This window comes from Hippocampus comes, unplaced genomic scaffold (genome assembly GCF_001891065.2).
Source record: "Hippocampus comes isolate QL1 unplaced genomic scaffold, H_comes_QL1_v1.1 scaffold427, whole genome shotgun sequence".
NCBI classification, from domain to species: Eukaryota; Metazoa; Chordata; class Actinopteri; order Syngnathiformes; family Syngnathidae; genus Hippocampus; species Hippocampus comes.
Genome location: NW_017805871.1, coordinates 711675 through 730701, shown reverse-complemented (window position 1 = coordinate 730701; position 19027 = coordinate 711675). Strand labels below are relative to the sequence as shown.

At 45.4% G+C, this 19027-nt stretch overlaps 3 protein-coding genes across 3 annotated transcripts in view; 2 read left to right on the top strand and 1 right to left on the bottom strand.

Annotated features, from left to right (window-relative positions):
- Positions 1-385: 385 nt before the first annotated feature.
- Positions 386-4928, bottom strand: smcr8a (Smith-Magenis syndrome chromosome region, candidate 8a). The gene is made up of 3 exons (XM_019888720.1): positions 3811-4928; positions 1515-3140; positions 386-1185 (listed from the first exon to the last, which is right to left on the bottom strand). The coding sequence occupies exons 1-3, from the start codon at positions 4410-4412 to the stop codon at positions 726-728; spliced, it is 2688 nt and encodes an 895-aa protein (XP_019744279.1). The 5' UTR covers positions 4413-4928; the 3' UTR covers positions 386-725.
- A 390-nt stretch (positions 4929-5318) lies between these two features.
- Positions 5319-13581, top strand: top3a (DNA topoisomerase III alpha). Its single transcript, XM_019888719.1, has 19 exons — positions 5319-5818; positions 5970-6029; positions 6124-6197; positions 6276-6351; positions 6544-6652; positions 6764-6907; positions 7022-7192; positions 7339-7439; positions 7582-7656; positions 7749-7831; positions 7949-8159; positions 8230-8415; positions 8501-8630; positions 9172-9285; positions 9357-9522; positions 9629-9775; positions 10441-10563; positions 12026-12726; positions 12849-13581. The coding sequence occupies exons 1-19, from the start codon at positions 5606-5608 to the stop codon at positions 12992-12994; spliced, it is 3030 nt and encodes a 1009-aa protein (XP_019744278.1). The 5' UTR covers positions 5319-5605; the 3' UTR covers positions 12995-13581.
- A 2998-nt stretch (positions 13582-16579) lies between these two features.
- Positions 16580-19027, top strand: part of cbx7a (chromobox homolog 7a) — a 15202-nt gene continuing 12754 nt past the window's right edge. The window contains exon 1 of the mRNA XM_019888738.1: positions 16580-16885. Within this exon, the coding sequence (XP_019744297.1) occupies positions 16817-16885 (69 nt within the window). The 5' untranslated portion in view covers positions 16580-16816. The remainder of the gene's footprint in view (positions 16886-19027) is intronic.

Sequence of the window (19027 nt, the reverse complement as noted above, 5' to 3'; positions counted from 1 at the left end):
TCCTGACTGAGAGTCAAAAAAAAAAAAAGAAGTACAACAGCGGATCACATCACCCGGTTTTTCCTTGCTGTTGCACCCCTCAAGGGATAATATTCGTGTGACCACTTATTTCTCAGGACATGCACGATCACGTGAAGAGAAGACGACTGGATCAAATTCAATCGGGCTGAAATAGTGGACAAAGTTGGAACCAATTTGCATGGCGCTACTGAAATTTCATGGACAGAATAACCGCGTGATGCAAGTTTGTCTCGGACCAAACCAGCTATTTGTGTAAATGAACAGCAGTGTCCAAATAATGTACAACAATAAAAAAAAAAATAATATATATATATATATATATATATATATATATATATATATATATATATATATATATATATATATATATATATATATATAGTGTGTTTGACATGGTACCGATTCCACAATGTAACCACAGTAATATGCAAATATTGACCATTCCTCTGCTGTGTTATGATGACAGAACGTGTGCATATTTGAGTTAACATACTTTCACAAGCGAGCCATTCACCGACTCCTTCCGTTACTCCGTTTCCTACGAACACAAGACCGGAAAAAAACAGCAAGGCAGCTAGCTATGCAGAGAAAAATAAAATCAGTGCAGTTTGATCTCAAATTAAAATGATCATCCTCAAGATCAGGATCTTCGTTAGTCCATTAAAAACAACCAAAAAAAAAGGGTGGCCTTTCCCTGTAAAAGATCAGATTTTGTATAAAACGCTGGTGGTGTAGTTAAAATTAAAAGAAGGCGCTGCCGTATTGCGGCCGTCGGCAGCGTGCAGGTAGTGCTGAGTGATCAAGTGGCTGAGGTAGAGCACAATCTGCCTGTCGTCCTCTGCCAGCCCCAGCTGCTCCTGCAGGAAGCAGCGGCGTCGGGCCTCCACGCCATCCGGACCCTCTGCGGCGTTGACTGGCAGGTGAAGGTGGTGGGTGAAGGTGAACAGAAAAGCCTTGGCCGCCAGACGACACAGTGTGCTCTGGACATGAAGGTAGTAGGTGGAGCCGCGGCGGACATAGGTGCGGTGGTCCGCCATGTTGGCGAGCAGTTCGCCACGGTAAGGCGGACAACGCAGGGTCTTCTGATCGGCGTCCAAGATGGAGATGTAGCGACTGTAGCGGGACAGTGAGAACAGCATGCTGGAACCCGTGGGAGATGCCACTCTGAGAGACGGAAAGAGAAATTGATCAGAGTGACCAAGTGTGCGCTCAGAGCATATTTGTGAATGCACATATGATTCGGGAACGGGGATTTTGGGTGCGAATTCGAGATATATTGTTCTGGGGCTCACTGATGCCGCATCACATGGTATAAGACACACATCCACATCTTCAATTTATTTAAATTTGACTAATGGACAAACTCATCAGTATCTTAATATTGATCAACCGTCAGCCATCGTTAAGCTTTACATTTCAGTAAATCCATATTAACTAAGAAACTCTCAGGGAATCGAATACACTCCAAAATGTACACAGAAGATGAATGATACCTTTGCAATCCAATAAGTTTCCACCTGTGCAGGTCAGTCATGGTGAAAGGGCAACACAGCCAAGGTTGGACTCGCTCGCCACATTTTCCTGGAGCAGGAACAAAGATGGCCAGCGCAGAAACCAGCCGACGCACTCTTGCCTCATCAGCCCCGAGTACGACCAGCGTCCTGCCGCTCAGCAACGACCACAGGGCCTGCATCGCAAAGGGGTACTGCCGCACGAACCTCAAGGCCCCTTGCCCGGCCTTCTTCTTCAAACGCAGGGTCAGCATCCCCCCGTTGCCGAGAGGGGAGGCACTCCAATCAGAACCGGTAGATGCACTCATGGTACAATCCGATCCGTCCTCAGCTGAGGTACGAGACACCGCATCTCCCAGCGGTCCGGCTCGGTGGTTCTCTGAGCATAGGGATCCCACCGTGTAGTCTTCTTGGAGTGGAAGTAGGGCCTGGGGCTCCTGGTTGACCACGAGGATTTGAGCACTCTGCAGGTGGACGGCGAGATGGGGGACCGCATCGGACGGATTATCGAGAAAACCTTCATGGGCCATACAGCATGCAGCATCCATGGGAACAAACTTAGAATCCTTCTCGCATCCGTCCTTCCTTGTAGTTTCTTCTGACAAAGCCTCGGGCCTCCCATCTTCATCAGTTGCGGCCTTCGCCCATTCCTTGTTGCTCTCACCATCCAGATCAGTTTTACGGTCATAGTCTGGGGTCGAGTCGGACTCAGCGTCCAGAACCTCTGGCTTTGAACTTTTCTGGTTGCTACACTTGAAATGAGGTTTCTCTGAGCACGTCTGGGTTTCGAATTCTCGGTCAATACAGGAGGACTTGAGATTGTTGTCATCAAGCATGAGGTCTCGAGTATGGCTCGTGTCAGAGGCAGGGTCGAAACGCTTCGGAGGTTCCGGTCCAAGTACGACAGGTACTCCGTTGAAGAGTCTGGAGTTGTCTACGGCATGGTTCACAGCACAAAACGGTCTGAATGTTGCCCTTCCGTCAAGATCATCATCGTCGTCTTCACAGAGTTCCTCCTCAAACAGAAAGTTGATAATTCTCTGCTTTCGCCGCAGGACTCTGTCCAGGCGACGTGTGTGCAGGTAGCACAGGTCGCCTCGGAAACTCCTTTCCGTCTCCTTTAAGGACTCCACGGTGGCCTCGTAGAAGGTGTGATCGCACAGCTCTTGGAGGGTCTTGAGGCGCTTGTCGAAACACTTTGCAGACTTGGCTTTGATCAGCTGCGGCGTATAGGACGGCCTGCGCTGAACCCGCTCATATTCGTCCTCGCCGATGTCCACTTTAACTGCCTGGCCATTATGTCCCTGAGCATCGTCTCCTCCCTTCTGACCGCCATTGGTGCAACTCAAGGGGTCGGCTATCATGGCATACTTGCCAAAGAGCTCTTCACACTCGCTCACGCACTGTTGACACGCAACAGCCTGAGGGTCCCGGCGGGGACGATGAGGGTATGAGCTGATCTGTTTCAGAAGGTCCCGGTGTTCGTAGATGCTCTTTTCCACACTGGCGAGCTCATTGGCCTTTTCCACAGCATGGGCGGAGTACATGCACTGAGGCCCCGCCTCCCTCTGCAGGCCCTCCTCCCTCTGCAGAACAGAGTGAGTGTATCTACGAGGGGTGAAAAAAAGCACACAGTTGTCAACCAAATCTGATGCTTTTCTCAATTAACTACGGTCTTCATGCATTCTACTGCAAATATGAGAGAGTTGACGCTGAAACATCCAGATTTTCAGGTTGATGGCACGTTTGCGCGCGACAAGCATCACATGGTCAAAGTGTGACAGAGCTCCATTTTCTGTCAATATGTTAATGGGGACAGTTACCGCAGACAAATGTTTATGACTTCAGACCCAGCTAAAAAGGGAGTAGTATTAATAAATTGGAATATTATGGCATAATTTTTGCAACGGGACGAGTCGTAAGCATCTCTGACTCACAGTTCTGAGGTTTGGAGTTCAAATCTCAGCTTCAGGGTTTCCCTTCCCACTTTGCTTGCTGGATTTTCTCGAAGTACGCCAGCACACTCTCGCATTCCAAGCACATGCCCGTTAAGTTTATTGCAAGCTACATTGTCCAAATGTGTAAATGTGAACGGTTCTTTAATTGAAACGTATCGCAGTGTTTCATTTCAGCTCTTCAGCAAGCTACAGAAATTGCATTTTCTATTTTGTTTTGTGTATGTCATTATAAATGTTAAATACATTGGCACACAACGTGAGTGTGTGTAGGTGTAATGTTCCTAGCTATGAAAGGGTGACCCTGCTTCGAAGGCACTTACTCTAGGTCTCGAAGCTTCCTCTGGAGTTCTTTGGCGAAGGCTCTGCGGTTTCCAGCCTTCAAGCACTCTGAGGCCTTTGAGAAGCGCGCGGACAGCTCCTGAAACTGCAACATGATCTTCCTCTCATCTGCTGAAACGTAGGCCATGCAGAAGGGCCGCACAAAGCCCCTCGCCTCCAAGTCATACAGTGTAAGGTGATGGACATAAGCAAAAGCACCCTCTTTAGAATCACCCAGTACGACCCTTGAGTCCTCCACAAAACTGAGTCGAGGGTATCCGCTGCCAGGCGGATGCCCCACGAATGATGCCTGGTAGTCCACTGACATGATGCGAAGGGAGAAGTAGTTGAGATCAAAGCTCCCACAGACTTTGGGGTCATCGGGAATGCTAAGGAGAGGCTGAGGGCCCACCTGCTCAGAGAACTCCGAAATGAGGATGAAGTCCTTTGTGAATTTAGCATAAGAGGTTTTGGCCCATGGGTTGGAGTCAGCCAGGGGATGGAGGGGAATGGAGAACTCCTCTGGAATAGCCCATGGGTCAGAAGTGCTCTGACCATCATCATCCTCTTTTGTGAAAGCCACCACGTCAGGTGAACCTATCATAGTGCTATTCTTGAACGAGGCATGAGAGACATCACACCGCGCAGCCCATCTATCAATTGTGAACAAGCAGGCAGGGAGCACGGCTGGAAGGCAGACGCAATATAAAGTCACAAGTATCACCGTGGTCTGATCGTCCACGCACTAGCATACGTGTCCGCCAAAAATATGCAATACGATGTGGAAAGTGCGTCCCACTTTTCAATTTTGGCATCGGGGTTTCAGTCCACAGCACAGGATGCTCGATGTTAATCCTTGACATGTACACGGGTCAGCGTCCCACTAACAAAAGCAATTCTAACGCCAATCCCTGCATCCGGCCAGCATCAGATCTTTCATGCAATGTCAAGCATCGACACAATGAAATCACGCGACTCTCTCCGTCTTTTCTTCATGTCTTCATTTCCACCACGATGACATTTAGGATCCAGAGATGCGCCCAACAACCATCCAGCTAGCAGGCAGGAGCGACATCATCATGACACCGTGAGACTGACGCCATGTTTACTCAGCAGCTTGGAGTCGAGTCAGGTGACTTATCTACCAATCCTATGCAAGAATTCCACACGAGCAAAAGTCGCGGTGGAGCTAAATTGATGTTGTTGTTTTTTCTCTATTTAAAATACAACCTCTAGTTATGTGGACGGCTTCAATGGACATTGGAATCGTGGAGGAACTTTACAGTTGGAAACCATCTTTAAACCCGCTTGTTTCGGACCATATTACGGCTTTTGTTATGTTTTATTTGCTGGCTTGTTTTTTAACACCGATATCATTGAAAACATTACAATGTCACATATGCAATCGTTCTCCGCCCGAGGGACGTGAGTGTTCTTTTCCAAAGTGAAACTTGTGGTCATAAAGGTGTTCGGTCAAACCCTTTACGGCATATACTGTACTGACTTTACGACACCACCGCAGAATACGGTAGAATTTGACGGGCGGGCGCGCAGTGTGTAAACAATGTGAGCTTTCTGTGTCTAATAATAGAGGACACCACGAAGAAAGTGTTGGTTTGGGAGATGTATTTGGACAACGGTGACTTTTATTTTCTTGGTTTAGGTCTGTTGAAGTTTGACAAAGTGACAGGTTTCCTACTCCAAGTGGTTTTAAAGCTTGTATTTAAACTACTTAGCATTTTTAGTTAACATGCTAACAGTGGCGAGAGGCTGCTTTATGTAAGAAGCGGCCAAGGCATGCGAGTAGTGAACCTCCTCTCAAAACATCTGCTTCGACTGGGACACCAGAGGCCACGTATCCAGTTGAGGTGTCGTTCTCTGGCGCAAGACTCATTGACAGCGTTAGACATGATGCGGAGGGGTCAGATCAAGCGGGTCCTCTGCGTCGCCGAGAAGAATGATGCAGCCAGAGGCATCTCCGAAATCATGTCCAATGGCATGTCCGTGAGGGTGAGTCTCTTGTTGTCATTGACGTTTAATTTTAGATAGTGTAATAAAATGCTTATTACATTACCAGTAGTTGCTCATCTGGTAGAATTTGTCCTCGAGGGTTATGAGTTCGATTTGGACGAAATTATTTTCTCTGTATTTTCTTTTTCAGAGGGAAGGACTGTCCAGGTTTAACAAGATCTATGAGTATGAATATCATCTCTTTGGTCAGGTATGTGAACGCCGCGAAATACGCACTGTTTTGTATCTGTTTCTTTTATTTGCACGTTTCCTCTACGTACTTGTTTCCTTGTGTTTACATCCAGAATGTGACAGTAGCAATGACATCAGTCTCAGGCCATTTATTGGGTCTTGAATTTAAAGCTCCATACCACAAATGGTAAGTTTGGAAAGGGCATGTCCACTTGCCTGTTACACTCTGTTAGGATTCATTTGTACATGCATTTTCTTTCCCAAGGCTCAGCTGCAATCCAGTGCTGTTGTTTGATGCCGAGGTCGAGAAGTATTGTCCAGATGGCATGATACAAATTAAGGTGTGACTCTTTAGCATAGGAATTTAAAAAAAAAAAAAGCATGATATTTCTTTGTAATGAAACAAATTAGGGAACCTTCTACTTCATCTTCCGTCTGTTTTTATGTTCCGTGTGGCTGTAATATTGTGTGTAAACAATGTTTGTTGTTCAAAAACGGAGCCCCCACTTCTCCTTGCTGTCCTTCTTATGCAGCGTACATTGGAAAAAGAGGTGAGACAATGTCAGGCTTTAATTATCTGGACCGACTGCGACCGAGAAGGAGAGAACATTGGCTTTGAAATAATCGACGTCTGTAAAGCAGGTAAGGTCGTGTCAAATCTTAACAATGCAAAGACAGACCAAGCAATGTTTACATTTCATCTTGAGGTACAGTGGTTGATATGCACATATCCTTGATAAATACTTTTTTTAGTGAAGCCTAATTTGCAAGTGTTTCGGGCAAAGTTTTCTGAAATCACCCCCAACTCCATTCGGAGAGCCTGCGAGACGCTATCGGAGCCAGACGTTAACATCAGCGATGCCGTCGATGTCCGCCAAGAGCTCGACCTGCGGATAGGTGAGGAGGCGCATACGGTTATCACACCAAAGAATACAAGATTCTGTGACGCAGCAGATGGTCTGTCGGTAACCTTTAGACTTTCTGAATACATTTCTCTCCGGACACATCCAGGCGCATCCTTCACACGATTCCAGACCCTTCGCCTCCAGAAGATCTTCCCGCTGTCTCTGGCCAATCAGCTCATCTCTTACGGCAGCTGCCAGTTTCCCACTCTGGGTTTCGTAGTGGAGCGTTTCAAAGCCATCCAGGCTTTCGTTCCTGAGACTTTCTACAAGATCAAGGGTGCGTGCACACACACACATACACACACACACACACACACACACACACACACACACACACACACACACAGATCCAAATCTCGATATGGTGTTTGGATTATGGTTAATGGAAATTGTATATATATTTTTTCTGCTTCCATGTTTCAGTGCTGCATGAAGTGGAGGAGGAAACTGTTGAGTTTGGGTGGAAGAGACACCGTCTCTTCAACCACACAGCTTGCCTAGTGCTTTACCAGATCTGCATGGAGGTAATCTAAATGACCAATGAAAATGATATAAAGTGTGAGTCGGTTGCAGTGGTGTCCACTTTTGCTTGTACTGAGAGACCACGCCCAAATTTTTGTACTTGTAAATCTTACATGCCAGAATATTGTTTCATTTTCTTCCTAGGATCCCTTAGCAACAGTCACCTCAGTCGCGAGCAAGCCCAAGAGCAAATGGAGACCACTGCCATTGGACACTGTGGTAAAGTCCCGCAACCGCACTCTTGCCCATTCCGCTGGTCCGTCTGTTCCACAAGCCCGATGATGACCTTTCTCTCTCTTTTCACGCACCAGGAACTGGAAAAACTGGCATCGCGAAAGCTTCGAATAAGTGCGAAAGAGACCATGAAAATTGCGGAGAAACTTTACACACAAGGGTGAGTGGGAGTTTGTTTGATTTTTGGGGAACGCATACTTTGACTTTTTTTTGGGCGAAACGTAACTGTAAATATTGGGAACATTTCCGTAAATGTTCCATTTCTGTTTCTCTGAAGGTTTATTAGCTACCCTCGCACGGAAACAAACATTTTCCCAGCATCCCTTGCTCTCAGACCTTTGGTGGAAGAGCAGATGCAAAACCCTGACTGGGGGGCTTTCGCCCAGCGGGTGCTTGAGCAGCCCGGTGGTCCCAACCCACGACAGGGCAAAAATTCTGACCAAGCCCATCCCCCTATTCACCCAACGAAACACATCAACACACTGCAGGTAGCCACATTTTATGACCTTCGCACAAAACGATGTCGTTTTGAGCACCGTTGTTGTTTTGCTATTTCAGGGAAATGAAGGACGTGTGTATGAGTTCGTTGTCCGGCATTTCCTGGCTTGTTTATCCCAGGATGCTTTGGGGCAGGAGACAGTTGTGGACATAGACATCGCTCAGGAGAAGTTTTCCACTTCAGGACTCATGATAGTTGCGAGGAATTACTTAGATGTTTATCCTTATGACAGGTGGAGTGCAAAGGTAAGGGGTGTGGGGGGTGGGGGTGGATAGGGAGTTGTCAAAAATCAATATTTAGTTACTATTAAAATTACTTTGTGCGTGCTAGGTGATTCCAGTGTACGAACAAGGTTCCCAGTTCCAGCCGTCGGCCATCGAGATGGTGGACGGTCAGACGAGTCCTCCACAGCTGCTCACCGAAGCGGACCTCATATCACTGATGGAGAAGCATGGCATCGGTATGTCGCAAACGCACATTTTGAGGCTGTGATTTCAAGGTTTTGGTGGCCCCAAGCCCAAAAAAAAAAAAAAAGAACATAACAGATATTTTTCTCAGATATGCCTGGTTGATATAAATGGCAGTCATCAACTGTTTGAATCAAATGATTGCTTACAACAGAATTTTAAAATCCTATTTTGTCAGTGTTGACATGCAAATTTACCGGCGTCAACATGTTTTGGGCGAAAATAGTTTGGACAGTACAGAATCGATTTGAAGATTTGTTGTTTTTAAATCTGTTCACGGTGCGACCCCAACTTATGTTTCCCCACATGCCCACTAACTATACACCACCTATAAATCTCTCCTCAGTGTTCCGCGTACGCATTGCAAATCCGCTGAAGGTTCTTTGACTACTTTTTATGGTCCCGAGCTGTTGAACTCGCCATCTTGCTTTATGGATTGTATGCTTGCTATCCGAAATGTGCTATCCAGCTAAAATTGGCAGTGACTTTGTCTTTCTAACACACCCATTTGAATGACAATATCGTGTTCAACAGGTACCGACGCGACACACGCAGACCACATTGAAACCATCAAAAGTCGCATGTACGTGGGCTTGACGCCTGATCAGAGATTTCTTCCCGGCGAGCTTGGCATGGGACTGGTGGAAGGTATACAAACAACCTTGCACCTGCATGCTACAGTATCCGCCAACCGATTTGTGCCGCGTCTCTCTCCTTAGGTTACAACGCCATGGGCTATGAGATGTCAAAACCACACCTGCGGGCTGAGTTGGAGGCAGACCTCAAGCTGGTATCAGAGGGAAGGAAGGACAAAAGGAGCGTGTTGCAACACCACATCCAGAAATACAAGGCTGTCTTCATCGAGTCGGTCAGGAAGGCCAAAAAGTTAGTCCGGTGTTGTATTCAGACTTACACCACTCGTACGACTGAAAATGGTGGAGCCACTGGAGACCGTTTGCTGATCAAGAAGTCATTCTCGACGCCGCCTTAGGTTAGACGAAGCTCTGTCGCCGTATTTGGGTGCTGCCCAGGAGATCCCTGAAACTGAACAGCAAGACATGGAGCTCCAGCTGCCTGTCAGGAAGTGTCCCCACTGTGGACGGGACATGGTGCTGAGGAAGAGGAAGGAGGGAAACGGGTGAGATAAACAAAGCCGTGGAGCTCATTAAAAAAAAAAAAAACTACTTCTCGTACAAAAATAATCATCTGAATAACATGTTTGTATTTGGCTATTGTGATGTTAACAAATGTTAAATGCTTTGCTTTACCTAAATCTTCGTCTAGTGCAGGGACATTTCTTAATTTTTGTCCCCCACTCCCCAAAAGGAATTCTTAAAAAAAAAAAAAAAAAAAAAAACACTGATAAACATCCACTGTTTGTATTCCACAAAAATTACGGTTAAATGGAAATAAAAATCCTGGGAAAAGCCAAATTGCAAATATGCAGATAATATAATAAGTTGTAATTTCACCATTCACCACTAGGTGGTAGACATGGAATAGTTGTGCTTGCACTGCGTCTTACACTGAGCTATACTACAATGTGAGTAGGCCTAATTTTTTATTTTATTTTTTTGTGGATATGGAATGCATGATATGCAGGACAAAGATCGTGTAGAGTGCTGTAATATCAAATATATTACAGTGCGTGATTATTTTGTTTCTTGCTTTAAATCCTTTTGAATCGTCTTAGGATAGTGCATCTTTTATTCGTGCATTTAAGAAACCTATTCTCAAAAATGACATGTATTAAGAGCATGTATTTCTCATGTACGCATGTATTTTGTCCATCTTTAAATGTAGTAAGTTTCTGTCCTGCGTGGGCTTCCCAGCCTGCAAAACAGCCGTATGGTTTCCTGAGACGGTGCTGGAGGTCAGCCGAGACGACAGCATTTGTTCCACCTGCCAGCCGCGGCCCGTTCACATGTGAGTGCCGTGCTCCAAAACTCTTTTCAGACGCTTGTGACAAACTCAAAATGCAGGTGCGTGCTGACAAAGGAACGTGAGCCATAGTGACATGCACGAGGCCGCCATGTCCTCAGAGCAATTGACCAGTTATCATTTCGTCGAGCTCTTCGGCAACGTGCCTCTTTCGGTGCTGCATCATTGCAGGGAAGGTTGTTTGGACTTCAAATGTTTTTTTTTTTTTTTCTTTCCGAGGCTTTTTAACACTGCAAGCTGTATGAAACAGCGGCAGATCTGGCTGAGAGCCCGAGATATTATTCTTAGTCTATTGCGCATGAGCATGTCTGAAGGTGAAAGTATTTTGAGCTGTGAAGAACAGCTATGTGCAAGTCATATAGATGACTAGAGCACTGAATTGTGGGTAATGATGCACACTATCCTTGCCTTGCTTACCTCAGGGGGAAGGGGAAAAAAATTGTCAAGTTGATGCAAGTGGCGTTTTTTTTATTTATTTTTTTACAATGCACAAGGTTATGGTGTGTACTTTTATGCAAATCATGACTCTCAGAACAATCCGAGCTCACAGTGAAAGCTCATTATCCGACAGGGCAATCATAGACTCACCTACATATCCAATTCAATAAGCTCCACGAAGCAACCGCTCTCGAAATTTCCGCCGTGACAAAGGTAATTCTGCCTGACAATTTTAGAGATGCGACATTTCATACTTATGAATTTCATTTTGGTGACCTTATGTTTTGTCACATGGACAAAATGATCCGGCACATTTCAACAATAAGAGACGTGAAATGAATGGCTCTCAATGAAAACTGAGCAATAATCAACTTGTAAAAGCGAGGTTGTTTTGAAATAGTGTCAGTGTGAGTTAAATTGTGAGTAAAGCTGACAAAAATTCTTGGCGTCAGTGGGCGTTCACCCTCTGACCAAATGCCAGAGCACAGTCCAAATATAGGGCACATTTGGAAAGCAGCAAGACCGAGTGCTTCACACCAGTATCTGTTGCCACAGCAACTCTTCAGATGTACAGACCTTAGAGCTGAACCACAACACTTATGGACAAAAACAGATTGGCGGGTGGGGGGGGTTCACGTCACGTCACCCAGCAGTTTGTTCCGTAACTAATTACGAATACAAAAACTTCATGTTGCTGTCTTCTGCGAGTGCTACTTTGCTGATCGCCATGGCAACCTGCTGTTAGCGAAACTTAAAGGGTTTTTTTTTAGACATGCATTTTGAAAAGCACATGTATCTTGTACCTCGAGCTTGTCTGTACACTTCAGTGATTTTGGTGACCTTTGCTCCGCCACTTTGACATTCGCTACATCTGCACAGTATGATTTCCAAAGATAGGATTTTAAAAGTTACGTAACATGTGTAATAAGGTGGTTGTACTTTGCAGGGGTGTGTACATGAAATGTGGTTGTAAATCATGGCTGGCATTTGCCCACTCTGTGTCCTTCAGGTTAAAGTTCAAGTTCCGTAGGGGCAGCCTTCCCGCCGTGATGCCTTTAGAGTTTGTCGGCTGCATCGGTGGATGTGACGAGACTCTCCGAGAGGTGCTGGACCTTAAATATCTGCAAGCAGGAGGAGGTGGAGGAGGAGGGGGAGGAAGAGAGGACCCCTCAAGACCAGCACCACCCCGACCATTAAGTTCAAACTCGAGGGCTTGTGTTCCACCCTCCACACGCTCTTGGACCCCGCAGCCTCGCCCACCACCAGGGGGCAATGGCCTCAGCGAACGCAACAGCGATGTCATTGTGTGCAACTGTGGTGTGGATGCAATTTTGCTAATTGTGCGCAAAGAAGGCCCCAACCAAGGACGGCAGTTCTACAAGTGCAATTCGGGGGCTTGTAATTTCTTTCTTTGGGCGGATCAGCCCAGCCATCAGGGGGCCCTGCAGAATCATTGGCCTCCTCCACCACCACAGCGGCCGCCTCCTCCACCCTCTCAATTTCTGGCAATCAGGAACACGGTCGGAGCAGGTGGCGGTGCACCTAATGGAGGCGCTGGAGGTCTGATGTGTAACTGTAATGAGGCCACAGTGACTCGCACCGTGCAGAAGGACGGGCCCAACAAGGGACGGGTGTTCCACACCTGCGGGAAACCGAGAGACCAACAGTGTAACTTCTTCCAGTGGGCTGATGAAAACCTCTTGGCACAAGGTAGGACAAACGCACACAAATGTTTGGTTTGTGAGAATGTTGATTTTTTTTTTTTGGGGGGGGTCAAAGTGGTCACACACCATTTATAAATGGAATACAGTGAAACTCTTTTCTTCTTTCAGGTGGCGGCCCGTTTAACAGCAACAGCGGCGGAGGGAAAAAGGGAAGGAAGCTAACGGGCGGCAAACCCCCCGCTGCCAAGAAACCTCGTTCCTGCGGCATCTGCCACACGCCAGGACACACGCGCCTCACTTGTCCGCAGCGGTGACAGCTTGCACGCGCAGCTTTTGCACTCTGCGACTCGACTGGCTGCGTCTTTTACAAACAATGCGACACCTGCGCAAACCCACCCGTGTGCCTTCTTGTGACGTTGGACTTGACAACGATGCCAAGAGGGGCAGGGTCAAGTGAAGGCAAGGGAGTTGGATGAGATGATCACATATTGATCATCCTCCTGATGGCCACCAGGCAGCAACAAAATGTAAAATGGTTCGCATTTACATGCCGCGCATATTCAAGTGAGGTTTCTCAAGGAATCCTTAAAAACGCGTCTGCGCGTTGCTGCTATAGCTTCAAAATAGGTAACAGCTGCCCTTGACTTGAATGAAACATCCATTCATTGCGTTTCTTTTTATTTGACTTTCTGTGGCGCAGCCTCGCTGAGAGCAGTTTCAGAGGCAATCACTTTTCTTGATGTCATTTTTTTTAAATTCAAATTATATACTGTTTTATAATGAACGACTGATAATAAATGTCAATGTTTTCTACATTCCATTGTTGGGGACATGTTTACTGAGATGTGAGTTTGGTTTTATTTTGCATACTTTTCTCTGGAAATGAATCATCTCAAATTTGGTTTCGTCCTGACTCATTTGTCTTCAACCGCAATCTCACAGCTAAGCCAGCTAAGCACGTTGGGCGCAGCAAACTGGAAAATGACTTTTTAATCTGCTGCTACAATACTGATTCAACCCTAAAGACCCTGTAAAGTGAATGCAGAGATTTGTTTTCAAAGTACATTATTCAAGTACATGATAAATGCTGAAAATATGAAAAGACAGAAAACTAAGCGATACTGAATTATAGTAAGATTTTTTTTCCTGTTGTTGCCGTTTTGAAATTACGCCAGCAAGCAAAAGGGGAATACAGCAAAGTTCACAGTGTCCCTCAGTATTTACTGTTGTTTATTAGATTCTCGGCCAAACCATCTTGAATTATAACAAGATCTGTAAAAACAAAGTCAAAGGTTAAACTTGACTTTAGATTTTTAAATGAATTTTTTTCTCGAGAGGTGTTTTAAGTGTGAATGAGAGTTTTCTTTGGGTGTGTATGATTTTGTTTGGTTGTGAATGAGAGATGCTTTTTTTAATGTTTGGCATTTTTGGTGTGTGCATGTGTGTTTTTTGCTGTTCATGAAGAGTTTTATAGTGCATCTGTGTGAGATGGGAGGGTTGTTTTTTTTGGAGGGGGTAACAGATTTTTGGGGTAGTGAGACTTTTTTGTGCATGAGTGAAAGTACTTTTTTGGTGTGTGTAGGAGGTAAATGCTATTTTTGGCTAATACGGGAACATATAACATGATTTCATTATGTTTGTGTATGAATTGCAAATCCTTTTCGAACGGTTTGCCTCTCACATGGCAAACAATCTCGCATTTACGGTGTGAAAGTATTGACATGAGTGCGCCTTCTTCACTTATGACATGCATGCAGTCACTTGAAGGTAGAAATGACAAAGCACACCGTGCATTGCGATGCAAGCGTCGTGTGTGACTCACTGGTCGTGGCCAACTAACTTTGTGCAGTAAACTGCAGGGCCCCCCCCTCGCCCTCGTCAGTATTCCCACAGGCGGTTTTGTTCGATCCCGGTTTAAATTAACGAGAAACGCATAGGATTCCCGGTATGGGGAAAGTGATGTGCTTTATTTTATTTAATCTTCCAGGGAAGCAGCGCTGATCTTACTGGCACGTTCGATGAGTCACGCGTGACTCATCACGAGTGGGCGCTAATGGTCCTGCGGTGTTTTTTTTTTTCTTTGTTTTTTGTTTTTTTTGTACTGCTCCCCACTCCACGCACACACGCATGCACAAACTGTCGGTATCCGGGCAGATAACAAGTCATGTGATCAACGAGTCTTTCTTTTTTTTTCCTGAATAGCAGTAAATACCTCCTTTTTTCGGGAAGTGTCACACCGCTAACTTGTAAACGTTCCCTGCCGGAGGAACGCTATGGAAGCGCCGTAAACGTGATGACGTCACCGAATCCACACAAAAGTGAATAGTCGCTAGCACAGATAGCTGAACATCGATACCTTATTCGTCGAAAATAAATTATCATTTTTGAACCAAGAAAGAATGGATAAGTGAACCACCAGACACTTTGTCGTCCTGTGCTAAGTTGAAAGTAATTGTCGCTGGTTGACAAGTGTTTTACACGTCATAGCAGACACTGATGTCATCATGCATCTCATTATCTGATTGTGGTTGAAGTGTATAGATTTGCGGCGATATCATGACTTCACAGGGTTCTATATCAGCAGCGCTGGCGGTTAAACGCTGCTTCTTCAGTTACACCTCTGAGGCGGGATCTGTGTTCAGTGTGGCTTGGGTTTGGTGATCTATCTCACTGAATTTATAGGTCAAAGGTTGCGGTAAACATGGATCACTGTTCATCCCGCGAGCTGCGTATCAACTCTTCCTGCTGGATCACCATCATCATCCAGCTTTTCAGTGGTTGCTGTAGAAACAGTTGCCATGGTGACCTGTGCCCGTAAGTGATGCAAGCATTCCAGGTGCATGCAGACCATGACTGTAGACCCTGTGTGCGTACGGCCTGAGTTTACTATAAATGATCCGGATCCCTCTCGGAAAACAGGCAGTGTTATCTGGGCCTTCAGCAACCGCCCGCTTATTCATCATGTCAAGTAACTCCGGGAGCCGGGGCAGAGGGGTGTTCAGGTATTAAGTTCAAGTTGGCCCATACTGAATTGCAGGCGGTGTCTTTTAATGTTAAAACGAAAACACACTTTTTTTGAACAGATCTTTTAGTGGCATTGAGGAGTGTCACTCACCCCTCAACGTTTCATGCTCAGGGTGGATGACCCCTATTAGCCGGAAAGCTTAACTAAATGGTAAACTCATTTAAAAAGTAGTTTTATACTATAAACAAAAAAAAAAAACTTGATGACTCAAGAATTTGCTGGAAAACAATTTTTTTGCCTGCACACAGAAGTAATCCATTCACCTATTTTCGACCCCACCACTAAACAAAAACAGAATCATGACAGAATTTCTCTCGAAACGATTTCCAGTTGACATCAACTCTATTTTCTGCATTTTTGAGAAAATTATTTTTTGAATGGATTTTCAAATGTAAACAGAAATACTTGTAAGGTCATGGAGTTCAAGTCTCACTCCAGTCAAATCTTTCATGTGTTTTTGGGGTGAGAAGGTTCAACCTCAATGGAATCCAGAAGGAAAACTTGACCACCACATCAGGAGCCTATCCCAGCTGACCTCGGGCGAAAGGTGGACGACCCCTTGAACTGGTCGCCTGTCAGTCGCAGGGTACATCTAGAGATGGACAACCATACACACCCACACTCACTGTGTGGGAACCGATCCCACGCTGTATAGATAGATAGATCCAAACACAAAAAATGTCAAGGTATTTCTAAAACTATTCAGCAATATGCAGCTTTAAAGACCTTTATTCAATGGTTAAATTCCAACTTTTTAATTTGCACAGCGGCATTGTCCAAGTCTCTCTCTGTCGTTCGCTCTCTCTCTTTCTCTTTGCACTCTGCTCTAATTTGCGTGCGCGGCCACGCGTTTGGGGGCTCGGCCCTACGTAACGGAGTCGGGAGCGCGCCGCGCGACTTAAAGCAACCCGTCGTCCCGTGTTGATGTGTCGCAGATTTGAAAAAGTGAGCCAGGAGAGCACTTTGCGTGACGCGACCCGGACATCGAGAGGCATCGGAGGCGTTTTAGTGGCCCGAACGAACATTATTTTCCTCCCCTTTGCTCGGGTTTCTTTTCGCTCGTTCTTCTTCCACTCGTGCCTGGAACGGAGACAGCTTGTTTTGAGCGGGGATGGAGCTGTCATCCATCGGAGACCAAGTGTTCGCAGTCGAGTCCATCACGAAGAAGAGAGTCCGAAAGGTGAGCTCCGACACTTTAATCCACTCCACTCAACTTACATAACTTATTTTCCGTGTGCTTTCCTGCCACGGAGGAGCGTGTGGTGCGCCCGTGAAAGAAAAAACTAGGCCACGCACTTTCCATTTACTCCAAAGACACATTCAAACTCGTATTTTCATTTCTTGGCCGGGGGACTAGCACGTTGCTTCGTTTCATTTCTGTAGGACACACGCGCTCTTTATTTTCGTTTCTGGAAGTTGAGTGCTGTGTTGCTACTGTGCCGTGCACAGATGCTGCAGCATGTTTGTGCAGGAGCCCACGCAGTTATAGTACACAACGAGGAAGGGGGTGTGTACTCGTGTGTTGTGTGCAAGGTGGCGGACCAAACGCAGGCACACAATTTGTTTTTTTTGTGACCGTGCAACAACTATTTCGATTAATAAGCATTCGTCAAGGAATATTAGGAAAAAAAACCCGAAACTGACTTCTTGTTTACATAAAGTTAAGTGGTAATAGTAACACGCAGCAAGGTTCCAATTGTTCAACACCAGTGACGTAGGTGTTGCGCAACAGCACGTTGTTTATATGTTGCCGTGGCCCCACCTATCCGAGCCACGGTGTTGGGTTCTAGAAGAGTCGCTCGTGTGACCGTGCACCGTCACGTCACGCGCAACTCGGGGAGAGAGAGAGAGAGAGAGAGAGAGAGAGAGAGAGAGAGAGAGAGAGGGGGGGGGGCAGATACACTGAAAGAGGCCGCTTACTGACGTCATTCCTCAGAAGAACACCATTTGACAAGGAGAAAAATACCCCCGCCTCCCTACATGCGCTCATTTTAAAGTGGCAACATCATCACATGCACAATAGTACACGTTGTACTTTTACGGGTTTAGTGTATTGTCATAGCCTCAAGGGGCAGAACTTTGACTTGTACAATTATATACTTGAGTGTAGAGCAAAGCAGGACGTTGATGTTGCGGTTACGATGTCTGGGTGACATTTGAAAGCCAAATTTTTGATGAAGTGGCAGGAACGAGAGAGGAGTCTGGACTGGACTTCACTGCAAAAACTACTTCCCCCATGACCCGACTCCTGATAAGCAGCACAAGAAAATAGATGCATGGAATATTGTGCTTTACAAAGACATACCGTCACGAGACAATTAAATAGAATGAAACGAATGGAACATTTTTGCCAAATTTTTTGTTTCAACACAATGAACATTGTGCTGTTTCTTCCGGTGTGCATACCTTGGCCACATGGGGGCAGTGTAATAGAACACAGATACATGTGGAGACGGTCACGAGTTACTCCTCACCAAGCTGCAGTAACATCAGTAGTTATTTGCAGTGACGAAACAATATATGCCTGAGTTTTTATATGAGCTGTCCACGTGTGTTTCACCACCGTTTATATTATATTCTTATATTCTTTGTTCAAGGAGTTAGTTCTGTCACCACCACCACACTTATGCTATTCGTAAGCCTGTCGATATAGCGTTATGCGTTGTTTGTCAGCATTAAGGACTGAAAAGAAAAAATCTTTTGTGGATGTTTGAAAAACAAAATATGTAATTCTCTTTGATTTTTGATTCATGAATGCTTCAACTGGGAGTAGCAATAAACATATTGTCACATTGAGGACTTTTTATTTTTGATTGTTCACGATCTGCCAAACTGCAGATTGCTGTGAAGCGAGATGAGGTGAGTTCACTGAAACCCTACTGAGAGGACCATGTATAGTCTGGCTTGTTTTGACCAAAAAAAAAAACGACCATGTATAGTATGGCGTTTTTAGCTGAAAAAATCGACCATGTATAGTAAGGCGTTTTAAGCCGAAAAAAACGACCATGTATAGTAAGGCGTTTTTAGCCGAAAAAAACGACCATGTATACTAAGGCGTTTTTCAACGAAAAAAACGACCATGTATAGTAAGACGTTTTTAGATGAAAAAAACGACCATGTATAGTAAGGCGTTTTTTGGTGAAAAAAATGACCATGTACAGTAAGGCGTTTTTAGACGAAAAAAACGACCATGTATAGTAAGGCGTTTTGGGCTCAAAAAAACAACCATGTATCGTAAGGCGTTTTGAGCCGGAAAAAAAACGACCATGTATAGTAAGGCGTTTTTGGCCGAAAAAAACGACCATGTATCGTAAGGCGTTTT